Raw genomic sequence first — 20,962 nt, 5'->3', positions numbered from 1 at the left:
TCCTGATTTTATAAGGTCACATTTCAAAAGCTACTCACCTCCCAATTTTAATCAACTGCAGCATCTGTAACATATTTATCTAATTCCCAGAGAATCTGACAAGAATTTTTAAGGAAAACATCAAATCATGTTGCAGTCCCAAAGGGAAACCTCTTCATTATACTCCATTGTTAATTTCTCTTTCTTTTATCTCCCTTCTTCTCATAACTGCTGCAGAGCTCCAAGTCAACTATTAACTGCAGACAGAAGTGTTTGTCAAGAAGACAGTACAGCCAAGCTTGGTGCTGTCATGGAAGGAACTCCTGAATCAAAAGGAGCAGCAGGACATTGCTGGCAGGTGGGACCCTTACACATGTCTTTTTCTCTGATGTAAAATGTTAAATGATGAGGTCAATGGTATTGATTCATTTTCCTGTTGTGCTTTTCTCCCTGTAGGGCTTTTTAGAGAAGCAGAATTTTAGCAGGTCTTAAATATTTTTGAGGAGAATTCTATGCTCAAGTGGAATGGCTAAAACTCTCAATCGCAAAGCCATTGGAATTTCTTAAAGCTGTCCATTGTACCAGGCTGGGTTCTCACTAGACAACAGGCCTGTCTGCCACCATGCAAATGAGACAAGGCTTGAGATTTGATGAATCTTCTATCTCCTTTTCCTACTTGTCTGACACTCGCTTTGAGGAAGGTTGTAAATGCAAGAAAGATTGTAGTATAATTCCTCAGACTGGCATTTGTGCCCCCTAGTCACTATTCGATTATCTTCCAAATTGCTGTGTTTCAGAGAGATAAAGATTTTTTATGGCTTGCTGACTTGAAACAGCCACAAGAGCCAGCAAAGAGAGGGCTAAGCGGCCATGCATAATAATTCCACTGGTAAATGACAAAATCTTTGTTTGTGTGACATTTCTAAAATTACTACAGAAGATGAATCTAAAATACAAAATGTCACATTTGGCATGCAAAACTATCACAATATATTTCAGTATAAAATTCATAGAGGCGTTTAATTTAAAATGTGTTTAATAACTCAGTCTGCCTGCATCAGTGATCCTGCCTTGAGGTTTAAAGAGATTGTCTTATTTATTCACATGGAGTTAACTTTAAAAATATTTTTGGAAACCAAAATATTAAGGTTAAGTCTTTATTGTTAATTAAGATTTTCTAATTAAACCAACAATAATTGTTATTCTGATTAGTTTTTAAGTATGACGTACTAAAAACAAAGGAAGTTTAACAACTTTCACTGTTTATTTAATTGTAATTTGATCCCAGAAATGTACTGTCTACATGGAAATGCATATTATCTTTCATGAAATAAAGTCTAGGAAGGATTAAAAAGTGCTTACTGTTGGCTGTAGATTAATGAGCAGTGCTATAACTCGGGTAGTCAAGAGAGTAACCTGCTTCCAAAAATGACATTATTTTTGCTTAAAGCACAATGTAATAGAGAATTCTTCAAAGTCAAATTATTCTGAAGACTATTAGGGACTTGTGAGTATAGAAAACATGACTTAATGACATTTGAGTTATTAATAATCCCAGTTTAATTTTTGTTTAATCTGAAACAATAGTCCATTAAAAATCTTATCAATTTGTATAAACTTTTTAGCACTTATTAAAAATGAAAATGGCCTATTTCTCTGACTGGAAGTAAGCAATGAAATTCAAATGTCCTGTCAAATATCCTTGAGTCCTGTTCTTCAGGTAGCTGTATTTTAGACTGAGTGTTAGGCTAAAGCACACACCAATGCTCTGCTCCCCACTTTATCTCTCTGACCCTCTTTTGAAACTATGGGGCAAGTTGACCTCACACTTAAATGAAATCAAAGTATTCGATCCTGTGAGGTGTTAGTCTGACCTGTTTTGCACTACACTCATCAGTGTGGCATTTGGTCTGTGATTAGTGTTAGAGGCAAGGGCTGTCCCCTTTCAAACTTGGAATTTGAAGCTTACTGCTCATGTTTACCCATCCCAGATATCTTAGGCATGCTGTGTGGTTTTCAGAAGTGTTGGTTTCCTGTTAATTCTTTCTTATTATAAAAGATGAATGGTTTCTGATGTCACAGATCATTAACATACCATGCTTAAAAATTGGGTAAACTTTCCCTCACATAATTGGCAGGCTTGCCTTTTGACCCCCTAATTATATATCATGGGTCCTCCTCTGTTATCATTGCTAATACCTTACAATTACAGGTTGAGTAAAAATAATTCTCTACTTTTTCCCTCTGAGAAGAGCATTGTGGCTAATTGTGTGGTTTTACCCAGTTCCTGTGTAATTCAAGAACCCCATCTTTTCTTTAGGTTGAACAGTCTCAGTCTCCTCAGCCTCTTCAAATACAAATGAAATGCGTAAGGGGCTTGAAGAACAAGGCTCCCCAAGGCTCTTACCTCATCAAAGTGTCCCTGCTTAGTCAACCAGGCAGCTGTGTCTTGCGGTGGTGGCAAACGGCACAACTGAAGATTAGAACCTGCCCAGTGAGGCATGATGGAAACTTTTACGACGTGGGGCTGTATTTCCACGAAAACCTTTATGTGGTAAGCTGGTCTTTTGGGCATATATCACTTTTTATTTAGTTTCCCTGCTCTCTCAATCTATCTGCCTTTTTATCTCTATCCATGTACCTTCAGGTATTCAATTTGCATAAGTACACATCATTTCCTTTCTTCCTTCTTTCCTTCAGCAAATGCCCAATTAACCACCCCTATGTGCCAAGTGTTGGGTTGTGGTTCTTACATAGACACCCTAAGTCCTCTGTAAAACAGAAATGCCATCCTTATATATAAAAAACATATATTATGGATTCTTGGTATGGGTTTTCACCTTTTCAGGATTTGTATGCTAAGAGGTCACTAATATATGTATTTTGTATGTAACATGTATTTTGACTTGTGTATTTTTGTGTGTGTTTTGCCTGTGTGTAGGCAGTCAGGGATACTGATGTCAGGTGTCAGGACACCAAGCTTTAGGTAAGAGTAGATGTTTGAGGGGTCATTCAGAAAATGTATTATGAATATAGGGGAGTGTGCTCACCATGCAAAGGGATTGGAGAAGACACTGTGCTGGGCTAGAGAGGAAGCAGTAAGTAAGATTAGAGAGTTGTCATGGATGCAGGGATAAGAAGTAGAGGTAGGAGATCATCATGTAACCTGTGGAAGCAGAGAGGGAGAACTCCAACCCAGGGAAAATAAAGAAAGGGGTGTGGTTAGTCCCAGAACCTATTGCATGCTGGTGCATTGGATGTTGGGCATGAGTACAGACTGCTCACAAATATAGAATTGCCTTTCACACTATTAATTTGAATGGTTAAAACAAACATTATAAGAGTCAATATAGGTATCACAAAGTGATTTTTAAAGAAGAAAATAATTTCTTTCTACAATAGGTAGGCGTGTGCTTTCTTTCCCCATTTCCCTTAGGTTTGTGTTAAAAGGTACCTTTTTAATTACTTTTAGTATGTGGTATTTTGTTAAAGGTGGGGATACACTATTCACATGACTGTATTCCTCAGATAATGTGTTACATTTATTCTGGTCACTGAGTGACCAATTGAAATTAAAATGGAAAGTGCAGCTATAAAAATGAGGAACTTTGTAACATAGATTTAAAAATTACAAACTTAGGATGTTATTACTTACTTTCAATATTTGAGAAGAAAACAGATTTTTAATCTCTATTTATTGCCACATTTATTTTTAGATATCTAAAACCTTTTGAAGAGAGTGACAGTTTTTTTCCCCCCAACTCCAAGTTGTTTGGAAGTTGATAGGGGTTAAAAGCAAAAACAGCCTATTGTTGGAAGCCATATACTAAACAGATATTAGGGAAGTTTGCAGCTTAACCCTAAGTAACCTCACGCTGTACCTACTGCCAGCATTAGAAATAGTTGGTTGAGTTGGTAGTGATGGTAGTATTGGTGACACCAGGAGTCCTTTTGAAACAGAGACTTGAACTATGCCTATGGAGAAAAAAAATTCTTCCTAAAGGAAAAGGTATCCTGGGCTGACAAGAATTACTGAGGAATGAAGCCTCAGTTGGCTCACCTGTGAAATGGGAATAATAATAATACCTGCCCACTGGTGACGTTATAAGGAATGACTGAGATAGTATTTGCAGAAATACATAGTGCCAATATGTAGTAAGAATTCAGAAGCTTCTTTTATTAGTACTGTTATAATTATTCTGTCTCTCTGCTAGTGAAGCCCATAAATTCTTACCCAGTGGACTTTCATTTTAATATATATGAAAAATGCTCATATTTCAGATAACTTTTGAATTAACCTTGCTTGAGAACAATGTAGGTTAACAATTTTTTTCTCTAATGAGTCATCCCAAAGGTCTTGTTAAGAAGTGTGAGATACATGTGAGATGGGTTAGTTAGGGGTGGGGATGGAGAGGACTTTCCCCTGGGGAGCCCATTGCCTCTACAAAGCCAGACTTTGAGGACAGGTACCAAGGGGGCAATAGGCATAGTTCAGCCCCTGAGCTGAGTTCTTTGTTCTCACCATTTACCTCAGAGAAATTTCAGGAATGTGGTGCTAGCTCAGATTTTAGTTAATAATTTTAAAAAGGGCCCAACCGGTACTGAATAGGCAATACATTATTTGGTGCATTTTAATTAACTACTGTACCTAAAAATTTAAAGTGTGGGAACTAGGCTACAGAAATATTATTCAAAGAGCTTCATTTCTAGAACCATTAGCATAAACAACTGTTTTACATGGAAGATAAGTATTTTTACTACTGTTATTATTGGTTTAGTTGTGCATCCCTGTCTCCCCCCATCAGAGTGTGAACTCTGAGTGCAGAAGCCACATCTATGGCTGTGCTTGCTTTGAGGGCATTCCATGCATGCTGTTGAATATTCCTAACAGAATGTGCTACTGATCAATGCCAGGAGGACGACAAGGTCCATTCAGGGAGAAGGGAAAAATCATTAAGAGACTGTGGTTGCAAAACTGTTCACTGTGTTAAAAAGTGCATCAAGTCTGTAGGGGAGAGCAGAGGCTGGTTACTCCTCCAAAAGCAAAATGCTTTTTCCCCCTTCCTGCCAAACAGAACAAAAAGTATCTTGGAATAGTTGAAATAACAACCCCAAATTTTCTTCCCCTGTGTCAGAAGCAAACAAACAAAAATAATTGCCTCCTGCCACAGTCAAGGAAAATTTACTCTTTAACAGCCTGACAAAATGTCGCTGAATTACATCCATCCCTGGGTATCTCCTAGCAAAATCCTGGGTCTCTAAAGAAATACACTAGGCTATTTCACATTCAGTGTATATAATAAAAGAACAAAATTCGGGCCAAAAACAAAAACAAGAAAAGCACCAAAACCTCCAGAACTTGACAGGAAAGAGAAGTCATCTGAGGCTGTTTGATTTCAGAATAAAAATGCTGTTACTCAAAGTCTTGTTCATTCCATTGGGCTCTACCCAATAACAGCAAGTTTTTTCACTAACCACACAATTCTGCCTGCCAGTCACTCTGCTAGCAGTTTGTGGGAGACTGACAGTTAAAACAGTGAGTTTTCAAGTAATGCAAATTTTTAATAATAGGAATAGACACACAAAAAACACATATATGCATATTGTGTATATAATCGATACAAAGAGTTTTAAGATATATATGCTATTACTTTTATTTATTTAAATTATTTTTGTTATATATTTTTATTTATTTTTTAATTGAATTTATTGGGTAGCATTGGTTAATAAAATTATATTGGTTTCAGGTATACAATTCTATAGTACTTCATCTGTATATTGTATTGTGTGTTCACCACCCCAAGTCAAGTCTCCTTTTATCATTTATTGTATCATTTCTCATTTATTCTCCCTTTACCCTTTCCTATCTCCCCTACCCCCTTTCCCCCTTGTAATCACCATATTATTTTCTGTGTGTGTATGTTTTTCTTTGCTTAGTCCCTTCACCTTTTTACCCCAGCCCCTAACTCACTTCCCCTCAGACAGCTGTCAGTCTGTTGTCTGTGTCCATGACTCTGTTTTTATTTTGTTTGTTAATTTATTTTTTCATTAAATTCCACATATGAGTGAAATCATATGATACTTGTCTTTCACCAACTTATTTCACTTAGCATAATACTGTCCAATTTTGAACAGCAAAGGAAGCCATCAAAAAATAAAAAGAGAACCCACTGTATGGGAGAATATATTTGCCAATACATCTAAGGACTTAATATCTAAAATTTATAAGGAAGTTATAAAACTGAACACCAAAGAAAATAGACAATCTAGTTAAGAAATGGGCAGAGGACCTGAATAAATACTTCTCCAAAGAGGACATACAGATAACCAATAGACATGTAAAGATGCTCAATGTCCCTAATTATCAGAGAAATGCAAATTAAAACCACAATTAGATACCATCTCACACCTGTCAGAATGGCTATCATCAACAAATCAACAAACAACAAGTAATAGAAAGGTTGTGGAGAAAAGGGAACCCTCGTGCACTGTTGGTAGGAATGCAGATTGGTGCGCCCACGATGAAAAGGAGCATAGAGTTTCCTCAAAAATTAGAAGTGGAACTGCCTTACAACCCAGCAATTCCTCTTTTGTGAATGTATCCAAAGAAAACTGAAACTTTATTTGGAAGAATATATGTACCCCTATGTATATTGCAGCATTCTTTACAATTGCCAAGATTTGGAGGCAGCCAAGTACCCGTTAGTAGATGAATGGATAAAAAAGCTGAGGTACATTTACACAATGGAATACTACTCAGCTGTAAAAAAGAAGGAAATATGTATCATTACTTTTAAAATACAAGTTGAAGACAGAATCATCTCTTTTCCCCATGAGTAGGGAAAATAGGCTTTATAGAGTTTGAGAGTGCAGGGCATCTTCAAAGTGCTACGGGGAAGAGATGGTGTTTACTCCTATGCAGAAAGAAGGAACTGAAAAGGCATTGCCCAAATGAAATGGCCAATCCTAGTTACAGGAGAAACACTGAGTCTGCTGAGGAAATATTTAAATTATATACCTGTAAGGTTAAATTGCTAATGGATCTTGGAAGAAGGGTCAAAGGTGGCTTCCTCTTGGTGTTGGGCTGAGCCAGGAGGCAAACACTCAAAGGCTAAGGTTAAAATGTTGCCTATAGGGTTTGAGAAGGCTCCCTGTGGGAGGCAACCGGTATATGAGTGAGCCCAAAGATCTATCACTCCGGACATGCATAGTTCCACATTTGGATACTATTTCTTAGATTTGCTTTCAAATAGTACCACACCCTAGCATTGGTTTTTCTGTATTGTGTGGTGGTCAGATATGATGAGTCAACTGACAAGTCTGAGTTTCAGTCCCCTCACATAAAATGAGGTAATAACAACTGATTTGAGTTACTGTAAGAATTATATTAAATTAAATTATAGATTCTAAATTTAAGCTCATTAATTTTGAGTATCTTGTTTGAAGATTTTTAATAATTCTTTGGTAGAGACATTTGGAACCTACTTAGTCTTTTGACATTTATCCTGGAAATTTTTAAATAGAAAGTATTGCTTTCATTGTAGATCATATTCATTGACAGTAAACAGGCTGGGAGTTTGGGGAAGAAATATGTGAAAAAATATGCCTTTGACTTCCAGTTCTGGCAGGATGATAAACTAAGTTAAATGTTCAGATGATCTTAGTTTACCATCCAGCCAAAATTAGAAGTTAAAGGCATATTTTATTTTCAGATTATTTTCTATAAGCACCTGGAAATTCTAGATAAGATATAAGCAAAAGGCTTTTGTTTTTTATATTTTATTTGATAAATTTGTTACTTTTTATTTTTAAACCCAATTAAATTTATTGGATTGACATTGGTTAATAAGATTATATACATTTCAAACGTACATTTCTATGATAAATCATCTGTATATTACATTGTGTGCCCACCACCCAAAGTCAAATCTTCTGCCACCATATATTTGACTTTGCTTACCCTTTACTAGTTCCCCTTCCCTCCCCAAATCCCCATACTGTTTTCTATAGTGTTAGTTTTTGTTTTTCTCATTTGTTTTGCTTTCAGCTTCATATCCCACATATGATGAAATGATATGATTCTTACCTTTTTCTGTCTTATTTTGCCTAGCATGATATTCTTAAGATCCATTCATGCTATTACCAATGGCAGTATTTCATCTCTATTACAGCTGAGTTGCAGTCCATTGTACACATGTACCACAGACACACAGGATAGTGGAACAGAACTGAGAGCCCAGATAAACACACATATATACGGGCAAATAATTTTTACAAAAGAGCTAAGAACATACAATGCAGGGAAAAAACCCTCTTCACTAAATAGTGCTGAGAAAATTGGAAAGCCACATACAAAAGAATGGAACCAGATCACTGTTTGTCACCATATACAAAAATTAACTCAAAATGGAGCAAAGACCTCAATATAAGACCTGAAACAGTAAGTTACACAGGAGAAAATATACATACTACACTAATGGAATTTGGTCTTAGAGAGGATTTTATAAGTTTGATCTTAAATAAAGGGAAGTAAAGGCAAAAATAAATTAATGGAACTATATCAAAGTAAAAAGGTTCTCTACAGCAAAAGAAACCACCAACAAAACAAACGGGCTACAAAGCAAATGGGAAAAGATATTTGCAAACATCTTCAACAAAGGGTTAATATCCAAAATACAGGGTGTGGCATAAGTAGGTTTACATTTGTTAATATGAAAAACAATACATTAATTAATAAATAGTAATACAAGCACAAATTTTGTGTTTTGCATACTCAAAAATGTGAACCTACTTTTGCCCTACTCTGTATATAAAGAACTCATACAACTCCACACCAAACAATCAAATTAAAAAATGGGCAGAGGACCTGAACAGACATTTGTCCCAAGAAGATATACAAATGGCCAACAGATATATGAGAAGGTGCACAACTTCACTAGGTATTAGGGAAATGCAAATCAAACCTACAATGAGATACCACCTCACACCTGTAACAAAGGCTGTTATTAACAAAACAAGTAATAACAAGTGTTGGAGAGGATGTAGAGAAAAAGGAACCCTCATTCACGGTGGGTGGGGATGTAAACTGGTACATGGAAAACAGTATAGAGGTGTTACTGAACAAAAGTTGGGCTTGGCTGCCCACCATCCGACACAGGCATATTCTGAAGATAAAGGTTGGTGGGGAAGGAAAGAAGTTTTTATTAAAATGTTGCACAATTTGGGAGAATGGGGGACTCCCTGACTCTAGGCCAACGTCCTCCACAAAACACAGAAAAGCCCTATCTGTACCCCAAAAGACTGAAACCTAAAACCATGCTCAGAAACCCCACTCCATTCTTCTCTGTCCTTCTGAGGAGGAGGCTGCTAGGCAGATGGATATCAGGCTTCAGGTTTCTCCCTGGTGTTTGTGCACCCAGCCCATGCTTCCATTGCCATGTGGCTGCTTTCAGTGCTAGGGCCTGGCACCCGCTGCCTCTCCACATGGCTTCTTGGGCTCACCAGGTCCTGTGAGCACTCCAGCCTGCATGTCCATGCTGTGGATCCCAGAGGAAGAGAAAAGGGCCAGTTTAAACAGAGGGAATTTGCCTTCCCTCTGTTTAAATCTCCTGGCAAAAACTTCTGTACACTCTGGAAGGGTTCAGCTTCCCCAGTCAATCCTGTCCTTTACCCAGGCTAGACTGGCAGGTCATCACCTCCCCCTGCTGCCATGTTGACATTTACAGGTACAAGTGCCACTGTACCTTCTGGTTTTCCCTTCAATCATTGGGACCAGAATGGAGTAGGAAGGCTTTTCCCTTTGTTGCTCTCTCTAGCCTTGTGCAGACTCAGCACAATGACTTCCTCTTGTTGCATCTGTAGTCAGGGGTGGGAATCTGTTATGACGCTCTCTAGGTTAGTTGCCTAGGCAATGCAATGCTGCCTTGGAAAGCCACTGCTGTGGTCCCAGCCCTCTTTGGGGTCTGGCCGGGATGTCTTACCAAATCTGCCTGTATCATAGCCTCCTCTAAAAATTAAGAATAGAGTTACCATATGACCCAGCAACCCCTCTTCTGGATATCTACTTGAAAATTTTGAAAACATTTATTCATTAAGATGTATGTACTTCTGTGTTCATTGCAACATTATTCATGATGAGCAAGACATGGAAACAACTGAAGTGTCTGTAGATAATTGGATAAAATGAAACTCTTTTAGATAAGTTGATAAACACTCTCGAAAGAAAGGAATCTGGAGAGCATTATGCTAAGTGAAATAAGCCAGGAAGTGAGGGACAAATACCATATGATCTCACCTTTAACTGGAACATAAGCAATAGAAGGAAAAAGCAAACAAAATATAACCAGAGTCATTGAAGTTAAGAACAATCTAACAATAGCCAGGGCGGGGGTGGGGGGTGGGGGCGGGGACAGTGGGTAGAGGGGATTACAGGAACTACTATAAAGGACACATGGACAAAACCAAGGGGGAGGGTGGAGAGGGGGGAGGGAGGTGGGTTCAGCTGGGGTGGGGTGGAGGGATGGGGAGAAAAGGCATACAACTGTAATTGAATAACAATAAATAAAAAAAAAAAAAGAAAAAAAAAGAAAGGAATCTCCTTGGGTACCAGAAATGAAGAGGAAATTGAAAAGCAAACAGGGAATGGGTAAACTGGGCCTGTGGCCGCTTGGGTGAGAGCAGAAGAGATTGTTGATCTAAAGTTTTGGATTTCAGTGAGCAGTGAGAAGATGAGGCATTGGGCCCATTAGGTATGGAATATTGAAAGAAAATTTGTATAGATCTAAGATATTCAACACTAGTCTAAAAGGGAGGCTAGACAAAAATATCTGCCCACCAATAGAAGGAAATATGAAGAACTTTCTCTTTTTTGTGTGTAGATTCTGCTTAAAATTGTATTTCTCCTAATAATATACAATAACATTTCTGTAATGGAAAAATATAGTAGTTAAAATAAAAAATTTAAAAAGAAATAGCATACAGATTATGTCCTGTTAACAAAGAACTAATGAAGTGGAAGCCAGATCTGAGAAATTCCTGGACTACAGCAGTAAGAGAGAAAGAGATGAAAAAAGTGAAGTGATTTGAAAAGACACAGAAAAGTAAGTCTAACATGCATCTCATAAATTTCCAGAAGCAGAGAATATGGAGAATAAGGGAATAAATATTATATAAAGAAATAACAGCAACTAATTTCCCAGGCTCACCAGAAAACAAATTCTCAGATTATGGGAGCAGAAATTCTGAGTAGGACAAAGTAAAATCAATCCACATCTGGACACATTGTAGTGAAACAACAGACACCAACTGAAGACAATCAAAAATATATTAAAAAATCAGAGAAAATTAATTAAAAATTTTTGTAACCCATCATTCAAATATAGGAGCAGGGATGTTCCAAATGGATAGGAATATTTTTTTAAATCCTCACCTGAGGATGAGGATATATTTTTATTGAATTTAGAAAGAGACAGTGGAGAGAGGAGAGAGAGAGAGAGAGACATGGATAGGTTACCTCCTGTATGCACCTGAACTAGGATTCAACCTGCAACCTACTTATGTGCCCTGGCCAGGAATCTAACCTGCAACCCTTCGGTGTTTAGGACAATGCTGCAATCAACTGAACCACCTGGACAGGGCTGGGTAGAAACATTTTTTACTAAGAATATTTAATTAGTTTTCTAAAGCTGTCATAACAAGGTGCCACAAGCTTAGTGGCTTAAAGTGAAGAAATTTATTGTTTACAAGTTCTGGAGGCCAGAATTCTGAAATTATGGTGTTGGCAGGGCCATATTCTGAAAAAAGAAAGAAGCATCTGTGCTTCTCTCCTGGCTTCTGGTAGCCACAAGGGTTCTTTGGCTTGTAGGTACATCACTCCATTCCTTTACCTTCTATGGCATTTTCCCTGTGTGTCTTTGTGTCGTCTTTCCTCTGGGTGTGTTGCGTCAAGATCCAAAGTTTTCCTTTTAGAAGGGCACCAGTCATTTGGATTTAAGGTCCCCCCTAGTGACCTCAGTTTAACTTCATTAAATCTTCAGAGATTCTATTTCAAATCGGGTCATATTCTCAAGTATTGGGGGTTAGGATTTTAATATATCTTCTTTTAGGGGACACAATCAACCCATAACAAATATACCTTTTACAGAACTTGCTAAAAGAACTAACAAAGGATATCTTTCAAGAACAGGGAAGAACAGAAGAACTAATGATATATTATTCTTTTGAAATTTCTATGTTTAAAATGTTTTATAATTTTAAAAAGGAATATTCAATAGCAGGATGTCTTTTCTGTTCAATTCTATTTGTTTTATTATATTGTATTTTGTTTTATTTTACTTTATTTTATATTTATTGTACTTTTTTTCCATTACCATTTAGTCCCTGTGTACTCCCTTTCTGCCAGCAATAGACCACACTGTTATCTATATCCATGAATAAAATATTAGACAATTAAGAGCATTAGAACAGCAAAAGAAAGAATAAATGATCATATAATTTGCATAATTAAATGATTGTTCTCCAATTAATTAACTCAATAAAAACTCAAAGTTAAATCATGTAGAGGCTAAAGACTCTACACTTTTACAGGACATGTACACCACAGTTTGGAAATCACTAATTTAAAGCTTTTATATATGTGTGGGAATCTGTCTTGTTTACAATTGGAAAGATATAAAGTGATAGCTAACATTACTGTACAAAAGCATTAAACTAGGCAAATATTATTATAAGAAAATCACACAAATCCTTTGAAAGATTGTAAAAGATTTTACCCCTTCTTCAGCTGTACTTGGTTTCTAATGCATTAATATTAACAACTAAAGGTGGAATGTTTAGAGCTTATAGAAGACTAGAAGCAAAAAATTTACTTTTAAAAATATATAAAATCATAAATTAAGAATTATAATGATACTGTCTTATAACTGCCTTGCATGACTATTCTTTTTGGGTGACATTTTAAAATATCATTATTGAACTTTGGCAATGGTATTTGAGCTAAAGAAAGTTTGGTTAATTATTGGATAGAACCTCTATGTCTATAATTTTCATTTTCTTTTTTAAATTATATTTTATTGATTATGCTTTTACAGTTGTCCCAATTTTTTCTCCTCTTTATCCCCCTACTCTCCTCCACCCTCCTCACCATCTAGCATCCCCCCACCAACAGTTCATGTCCATGAGTTATATATATAAGTTCTTTGGCTCTCCTTTTCCTATACTATTCTTAACCTTCCCCTGTCTATTTTGTGCCTACTTATTCTGCTTCTTATTCCCTGTACCTTTTCCCCCCATTCTCCCTCTTCCCTCCCCACTGATAACCTTCCATGTGATCTCTATTTTTGTGATTCTGTGTTGGGAACCGCCCTGCCTGGTTTCAGAGGCTGTAACCCCCCATGGTTAAGGCTGAGTCAGAGTTGGGACCATAAGCCACTAAGGAGACAATGCTTATCTCCCTGGCAGGTGTGCCACCTCTGCCCACTTCACCCTGCTTGGCCCTGAGCTTGGCCAGTTAGCCAATGACGGGTAAGAATCCTCAAGGGAGGATCAACCTAAGACAGGCATGGTCACGGAAGAGGCCCACAGGGAAGGACTTGGGGGGCTGTGGAAAAAGGTGATGGACCCTTGCCCCTCAGCTTTGACATAGCCTGAGTCCTCATTCTGTCTGCAAGAAGTCTCCTAATCTCTTGGCAGCCTTACTTCCCTTGCCTGACTTAAGCCTGAAGCAATAACAGAGGGCAGTGCAGTCCTGTGCTGGGAGGGGTGGATTCCCTAGGGAATCAGGCCTAACAAAAATACATACATTCCTGTGAAACCTACTTAATTTGTACCCTCAGTTTAAAAGATAAGGGTCCAGACCTGAGATGAGTCTGGTGCCTAAAGTTTTATGGCCCTCTAACTAATTGGCTGTAACTCAGAATAAGCCCTCAAAGTTCTCTGTAAATCATGTATTGTTTAACCCTTACTGGCTGACAATGATTGATGAGCTTTTTCCGTATTCCTATGCGAATAAACCTAATAAAAGCCCCTAGAGAGAGAGGCTCTGAGCCCTTCTCCTTTGAGAGAAGCGGCCACCTTTCCTCCCCAAGCAGATCATGTCTTGGTAGTCTTTTTCTTCATCCGTGGGGGACTGGGGGGCTGCGTTAAAGCCCCCTGACAATTCTGTTCCTGTTCTAGTTGCTTGCTTAGTTTTTGTTTTTGTTTTTTTTTAGGTTCAGTTATTGATAGTTGTGAGTTTGTTATCATTTTACTGTTCGTAGTTTTGATCTTCTATTTCTTAGATAATTCCTTTTAACATTTCATATAATAAGGGCTTGGTGATGGTGAACTCCTTTCATTTGACCTTATCTGGGAAGCATTTTATCTGCCCTTCCATTCTAAATGATAGCTTCCCTGGACACAGTAATCTTGGATGCAGATCCTTACCTTTCATGACTTGGAATACTTCTTTCCAGCCCCTTCTTACCTGCAAGTTCTCTTTTGAAAAATCAGCTGACAGTCCTATGGGAACTCCTTTGTAGGTAACTATCTCCTTTCCTCTTGCTGCTTTTAAGATTCTCTCATTATCTTTAATTGTGGGTAACTTAATTATGATGTGTCTTGGTGTGTTCCTCCTAGGGTCCAATTTCTTTGAGACTCCCTGGGCTTCCTGGGCTTCCTGGAAGTCTATTTCCTTCACCAGATTGGGGAAGTTTTCCTTCATTATTTGTTCAAATATGTTTCCAACATTTTGCTCTTCCTCTTCTCCTTCCATCACTCCCATGATTTGGATGTTGGAGTGTTTAAAGTTGTCCCAGAAGTTCATAAGCCTCTCCTCATTTTTTTGCATTCTTGTTTCTTTATTCTGTTCTGGTTGGATGCTTATTTGTTCCCTTTGTTCCAAGCCATTGATTTGAGTCCTGTTTTCTTTCCCTTCCCTGTTGTTTCCCTGTATACTTTGGTTTATTTCCCTTTGTGTAGCCTTCATTTCTTCCTTCCTTTTGGGACTGAGCTCAATCAATTCAGTGAGCATCCTGATTACCAGCGTTTTGAACTCTGCATCAGACATGTTGTCTATCTCCTCATCACTTCATTCTTTTTCTGGAGCTTTAATCTGTTTTTTCATTTGGGCCATATTTCTTTGTTTTGGCATACCTATTACATGCTAAGGGGCAGAATTTAGGTATTTGCCAGGGCAGGGCAACCCATGTCTTTTCCTGTGAGGGAGGGATCAAAGAGGGAGCAATGCTGATTGCTGTGCTTTTTCCCCATTTTCCATCACTTCTTTCACTTCCCACAAACAGATTGTGCCCTTTCAGGTGCTGATTCACAGTGGGTGGGTTTGTGTACATTTTAGGACCCTGTGGGTCTCTCCAGTGAACTCTCCTGTGAGGCTGGGTGTTTCTCCCAGATTTTTTTACTGCCTGGGGTTTTGAGTCTTTAGTTTCCCCGTGCTGACACCCTGGGTTTTGTGGTGTGTCTGTCCCTGCCCCGTTGTTCTCCCAGGCTTGTCTACACTTGAATGTGGGATTGCCCATGGGATTGCCTTCAGGGTCCGCTAGGTGCTGCTGCCTTGCCCATCCTGGTCCTCCAACCGCAGACTTGCTGTGCATCCTCTCTGCCTGGCTGCCTGTCTCTGCTCCTCTTACCATCTGGGTGAATGTTTCTGTAACTCCTTGGCTGTTGGACTTCCATGCAAATGTTTTTCTGGCAGTTCTCATAGTTCTTTGTTTTTAAATTGGTTGTTATCCTTTTTTTATTGGTTGTGTGAGTAAGCGAAGTGTTTCTGCCTATGCCTCTATCTTGGTCAGATCATAATTCTCATTCTCAATGGGTACAGGAATCAACCAACTTATAAACAAAACAAAAATAATAGATTGAAGAAGCAAACCCAGCAAAATTCAAGCAAAGAACATTGGTTAATGGATTTTTTAAAGATTCTGAAAGGCCATGTGCTCAAGTTGGGCCCAGCCTCAGGCAGCTCTACTAAACATGACCAGGCCTCTCTTTGTGGAGCAGGTAACCCATGCTGACTCCAAATTTGCTGACATTACAGGGCTATTGTTTCTGGGAGGATGTAGCATTCTGGAACATTTTCTCTAATGATTCCACTAAGACCATGGTCTCCTTCAATTTAGGCTTACATAGCTCATTTTTACACTACCCTATGCCACAAAGAAAGTAAAACTGTCTCTTGGATTGAGTGTGTCACTAAAAAAAAAATCACTTTATTTGATGGTACTTAATTCCATTTTATTAGATAAGTACATCTGGCTTTTTGGGTCACATGTCAGTGTGTGAATGAAAAATGTTTATGAAGGCTAGTTTAACAACAAAAAATATTTTGCCTTACACTAGATTGTGGCAATCTTGAGGATTCCTTTAATTTGCTCTTTACTTTTTTTTGTGACTGAATAAGTCTTTTTCTTTGTATAAGGGAAATAAAATACATTTTAATTACTAATAACATCTTTTATAAATGCTATCATAGAAAGTTTCTCTATGTAGATTTTTTTTGAATTACTTTATTGTTGTTCAATTATAGTTGTCTGTGTTATCTCCCCACCCACCCCAGCCAAACCTGCTTCCCTCCCTGGTTTCCACCTTCCCCCTTGGTTTTGTCCATGTGTCCTTTATAGTAGTTCCTGAAAACCCTTCTCCCCACTGTCCCTTCCCCCCACCCCTCTGGCTATTATTAGATTGTTCTTAATTTCAATGTTACTGATTATATTTTTTTTTACATTTTTCTTTTGTTGATTATGTTCCAGTTAAAGGTGAGATCATATGGTATTTGTCTTTCTCCACGTGGCTTAGTTCTTTTAGCATAATACTCTCCAGTTCCATCCATGTTGTCGAAAAGGGTAGGAGCTCCTTGTTTCTCTCTGCTGTGTAGAATTCCATTGTGTAAATGTACCAGAGTTTTTTGATCCACTCATTTACTGATGGACACTTAGGTTGCTTCCGGCACTTGGCTATTGTAAATTGTGCTGCTATGAACATTGGGGTACGTAGGTTCTTTTGGATTGGTGTTTCAGGGCTCTCAGGGTTTAATCCCAGCAGTGGAATTGCTGGGTCAAAGGGAGTTCCATTTTTAGTTTTCTGAGGAAATTCCATAGTGTTTTCCACAGTGGCCTCACCAGTCTGCATTCCCACCAACAGTGCACTAGGGTTCCCTTTTCTCTGCATCCTCTCCAACACTTGTTTGTTAATTTGTTTATGATGGCTATTCTGACTGGTGTGAGGTATATCTCAAAAACTTCTGCATTGCTAAGGAAAACAACATTAAAATGAAAAGAGAATCAACTATATGGGAATACATATTTGCCAATAAAACCTTGGACAAGGATTTGATCTCCAAAATATATAAAGATCTCACATGACTCCACTCCAGGAAGACAAAAAACCCAATTAAAAAATGGACAAAAGACTTGAACAGACACTTTTCCAAGGAGGACATACAGAGGGCCCAGAGATGTATGAAAATATGTTCAGCATCACTAGCCATCAGAGAAATGCAAATATCTATGTAGATTTAAATATAGAAAATAAATACTGGAGGACAAGACTGGATAAGTGTGTGCTCTCTACCTTGACCTGAGTTCTGGTTCAAAATCTAGTTAGCAAAGTAACTGAGAACAGCTATTCAATCTGCCTGTGCCTATGTTATCTCAGCCATATAATAGTCATCACATGAATCCTTCTCATTGATACTATTATGTTACCACCAATAGGGTAGTGGTCCAGAGTAAATGTGACAGAGTTACTCAGTTTCCCACATGTTGAAAAGGCCAAAATAGTTTTAAATTAAGAACAAACCAGCTTTAAAAAACAATATACAAAACCATTTATTTCTCTTAAATGAAGTTTTGGTTAACTAAAATATATTGTTACTATTTCTGTTTGTAATATGCTCATGATTATATTGTTTGAAAGGAAAAAATGATTATCTACACACATTATTTATACATATGTGTATATTTTGAGTCCTTCCTTTTTAAAGCCAGTAAAATGATTTTAGGCCAAAGTAGAGTTTGCTATTTTTACCAATATTATGACACTTAACCTCGAAAGAAATGGGTGTGAACTTATGATCAAGATGGAGGCATAGGTAAATATACTTCACCTCACACAACTACAGCAAAAATTACAACTATACTACAAAATAAATATCACCCAGATTCATCAGAAAATCGAGCAGTATGGAAGTCCAACAACCAAGGTTTTAAAGGAGCCACATTCATCCAGACAGGTAGGAGGGGTGGAGATGCCAAGAAGTACAGAGAAGTGGAGAGGTGCAGAGAGGCATGGAGATGCAGAACAAGTTGTCCCACATTCACATGTGGTAGATAAAAATCAGGAGGGATACCGTTGGAGCAAGAGATCCTAGCCTCAGACCAGACAACCCAGCCCAGGATTTCAGCACCAGGAAGTTAAGTCCCCATATCCTCTGGATGTAAAAACCAAGTGTGTGTTGGGATGGTGGAAGAAACAGCAGGATTCTCAGAAAACTCTTCTTAAAGGGGCACACAGGTTTTAAAAATTACACAGACTCACCCTCTCTTGATTCAACACCAGGGCAACAACTGGAAGGGCACCAGTGGCATACAGGGAGAAAGTGAAGTGACTGGCAATAGGGTAAGTGCCAGGAGATAACGTCTTCCCAGGCAAATCTCCAGAGGCCAGGCAGAAGCATTGTGCCTTACCTGAGTCCTCCCCCACATAGAGCCCAGAATGGTGACATGGGTTGCCCCACCCTGGCAATTACTTAAAGCTCTGCCCCATACAAATTGCAGCTGTGCTTTTCTATAATAGGTCATGCTACTAAGACAGGGAGTCAAAGCAGCTCTACCTAATACAGAGGAACACAGGGAGGCTACCAAATTGAGGAGACAAAAAAATATGGCCCAAATGAAAGGAAAAACTTCTAGTAAAATAACTAAATGAAATGGAGATTAGCAACCTATCAGGTACAGAGTTCAAAACACTTGTTATCAGGATGATCAAAGAAATTATTGGGTACTGAAACAACATAAAAAAGACACAGGCAGAAATGAAAATTACATTAAGTGAAATAAAAACCCCCTGCGGGGAGCCAATAATGGAGAGGATGAAGCCAAGAATCAAATCAATGATTTGGAACATAAGGAAGAAAAAAGCATTCAATCACAACATCAAGAATTAAAAAAAAAAAAAGGATAGACTAAGGAGCTTCTGGGACATCTCCAAATGCACCAACATTTGAATCATAAGGTTGCCAGAAGGAAAAGAAGAGGAACAAGAAATTGAAAACTTATTTGAAAAAATTAATGAAAGAAAACTTTCCTTCCCTAATTTGGTGAAGGAAATAGACATACAACTCCAGGAAGCACAAAGAGTCTGAAACAAGATGGACACAAAGAGGACCACACCAAGACACATAATAAGTAAAATGCTAAAGGTTAAAGATAGATAATCTTATAAGCAGCAAGAGAAAAGCAGATAGTTATCTACAGAGGAGTTCCCATAAGACTGTCAGCTGGTTTCTCAAAAGAAATTTTGCAGGCAAGAAGGAACTGGCAAAAAATATTCAAAGTGATGAGAAGCAAGGACTTACAACCTAGATGACTCTATCCAGCAAAGCTATCATTTAGAATGGAAGGGCAGATGAAGTGCTTCCCAGACAAGGTAAAGCTAAAGGAGTTCATCATCACCAAGCCACTATTATATGAAATGTTAAAGGGAATTATATAAGAAAAAGAAGATCAAAACTATGAACATTAAAATGGCAATAAATTCACAACTCTTAACAACTGAATCTAAAAAAACCAAGCTGGTACCAAATCAAGGGGGAGGGTGCAGGGGGGGGAGGGAGAGGGGTTCAGATGGGGTGGGGTGGAGTGATGGGGAGCAAAGGCACACAACTGTAATTGAATAACAATAAAAAATTAAAAAAGAAAAAAAACAAGCTAAGTAAACAAGTAGTATAGGAACAGAATGGTAGATGTGGAGATCATTTGGAGGGTTATCAACCGGGAAGAGGAAAATGGGGGAAAACATGCAGGGATTAAGAAGTATAAATTTGTAGGTACTAAATAGACAGGGGAAGCAAAATACAGTATAGGAAATGGAGAAGCAAAAGAACTTATATGCATGATCCATGGACATGAACTAAGGTGGAGATATATGGAGGGAATGAGGGTACTGGGCAGAGCAGGGCAAAGGAGGAAAAATTGAGATAACTGCAATAGCATAATCAATAAAATATATTTAAAAATCAAATGGATGTGAGTAGATATTAATATTTTTATATCATAGATGAGAAATTGAATTTTGGAGAAATAATGCAAGTGACCCATGATTGCAGAGCTTATTAGGGAAATGCTGGTAATAAAACCTCTGCCCTACAATTCTGGATAGTCAATCTTTTCTAATTTTATAACTCCAAATAGGGCTTTATACTAACCCCAGGGGCATCACCAATGTCCCCATAGTCATCATTAACTAAAAGAGTCTTTTCATTACATCATTTTATTACTTCCCTTTTAAAACCATTTGGTGGCACTTTTCCATTGCTCTTAGGCTAAAACAAACTCCTTGCCATGGACTCAAAGACATTTGTAATGTAGTCTCAGCCTTTTTTCACAGTTTTTATCCTCTTCGAGTAGAGTCAACCTCCCTCCATATACCCAATCACCCTTTCAGCTCAGGCTGTACTGAAGTTCTGTATATCCTCCAAGTTCTGGCATGTCCTCAGGCATTTGTCCCCATGTTAACTGTTACCTGTCTTTTAAATTCCAAAATTTGTCACTTTTGCTATTGTTCATCTACATTAATTAGCTCCAACAAAATTTCAGGTGTTTGAGGGCAGAGACCATACCATATGCATTGGTGTGTTATTCAGAGCAAACAGTACTTATTCATTTAAACACCAACAGTTGCTTCTAAAATAAAACTAAAATGGAATGTGAAACTCTAGTTACAGAGGTGCAACAAATTTAAAGTAAATTTATTTCACCAAAAATGAGTACAA

General features: G+C 37.9%; 1 protein-coding gene across 1 annotated transcript in view; it reads left to right on the top strand.

The window, feature by feature from the left end:
- The first annotated feature begins 289 nt into the window (after nucleotides 1-289).
- LOC123478907 (uncharacterized) overlaps nucleotides 290-20,962 on the top strand; it is a 256,478-nt gene continuing 235,805 nt past the window's right edge. Inside the window, exons 1-2 of the mRNA XM_053919712.1 lie at nucleotides 290-337; nucleotides 2,300-2,533. Coding sequence (XP_053775687.1) covers nucleotides 290-337; nucleotides 2,300-2,533 — 282 coding nt within the window. The remainder of the gene's footprint in view (nucleotides 338-2,299; nucleotides 2,534-20,962) is intronic.

The sequence above is a fragment of the Desmodus rotundus genome, chromosome 3 (assembly GCF_022682495.2).
Source record: "Desmodus rotundus isolate HL8 chromosome 3, HLdesRot8A.1, whole genome shotgun sequence".
Classification (NCBI taxonomy): Eukaryota; Metazoa; Chordata; class Mammalia; order Chiroptera; family Phyllostomidae; genus Desmodus; species Desmodus rotundus.
Note: the sequence above shows the minus strand (reverse complement) of the source record. Positions and strands in the feature narration are given on the sequence as shown.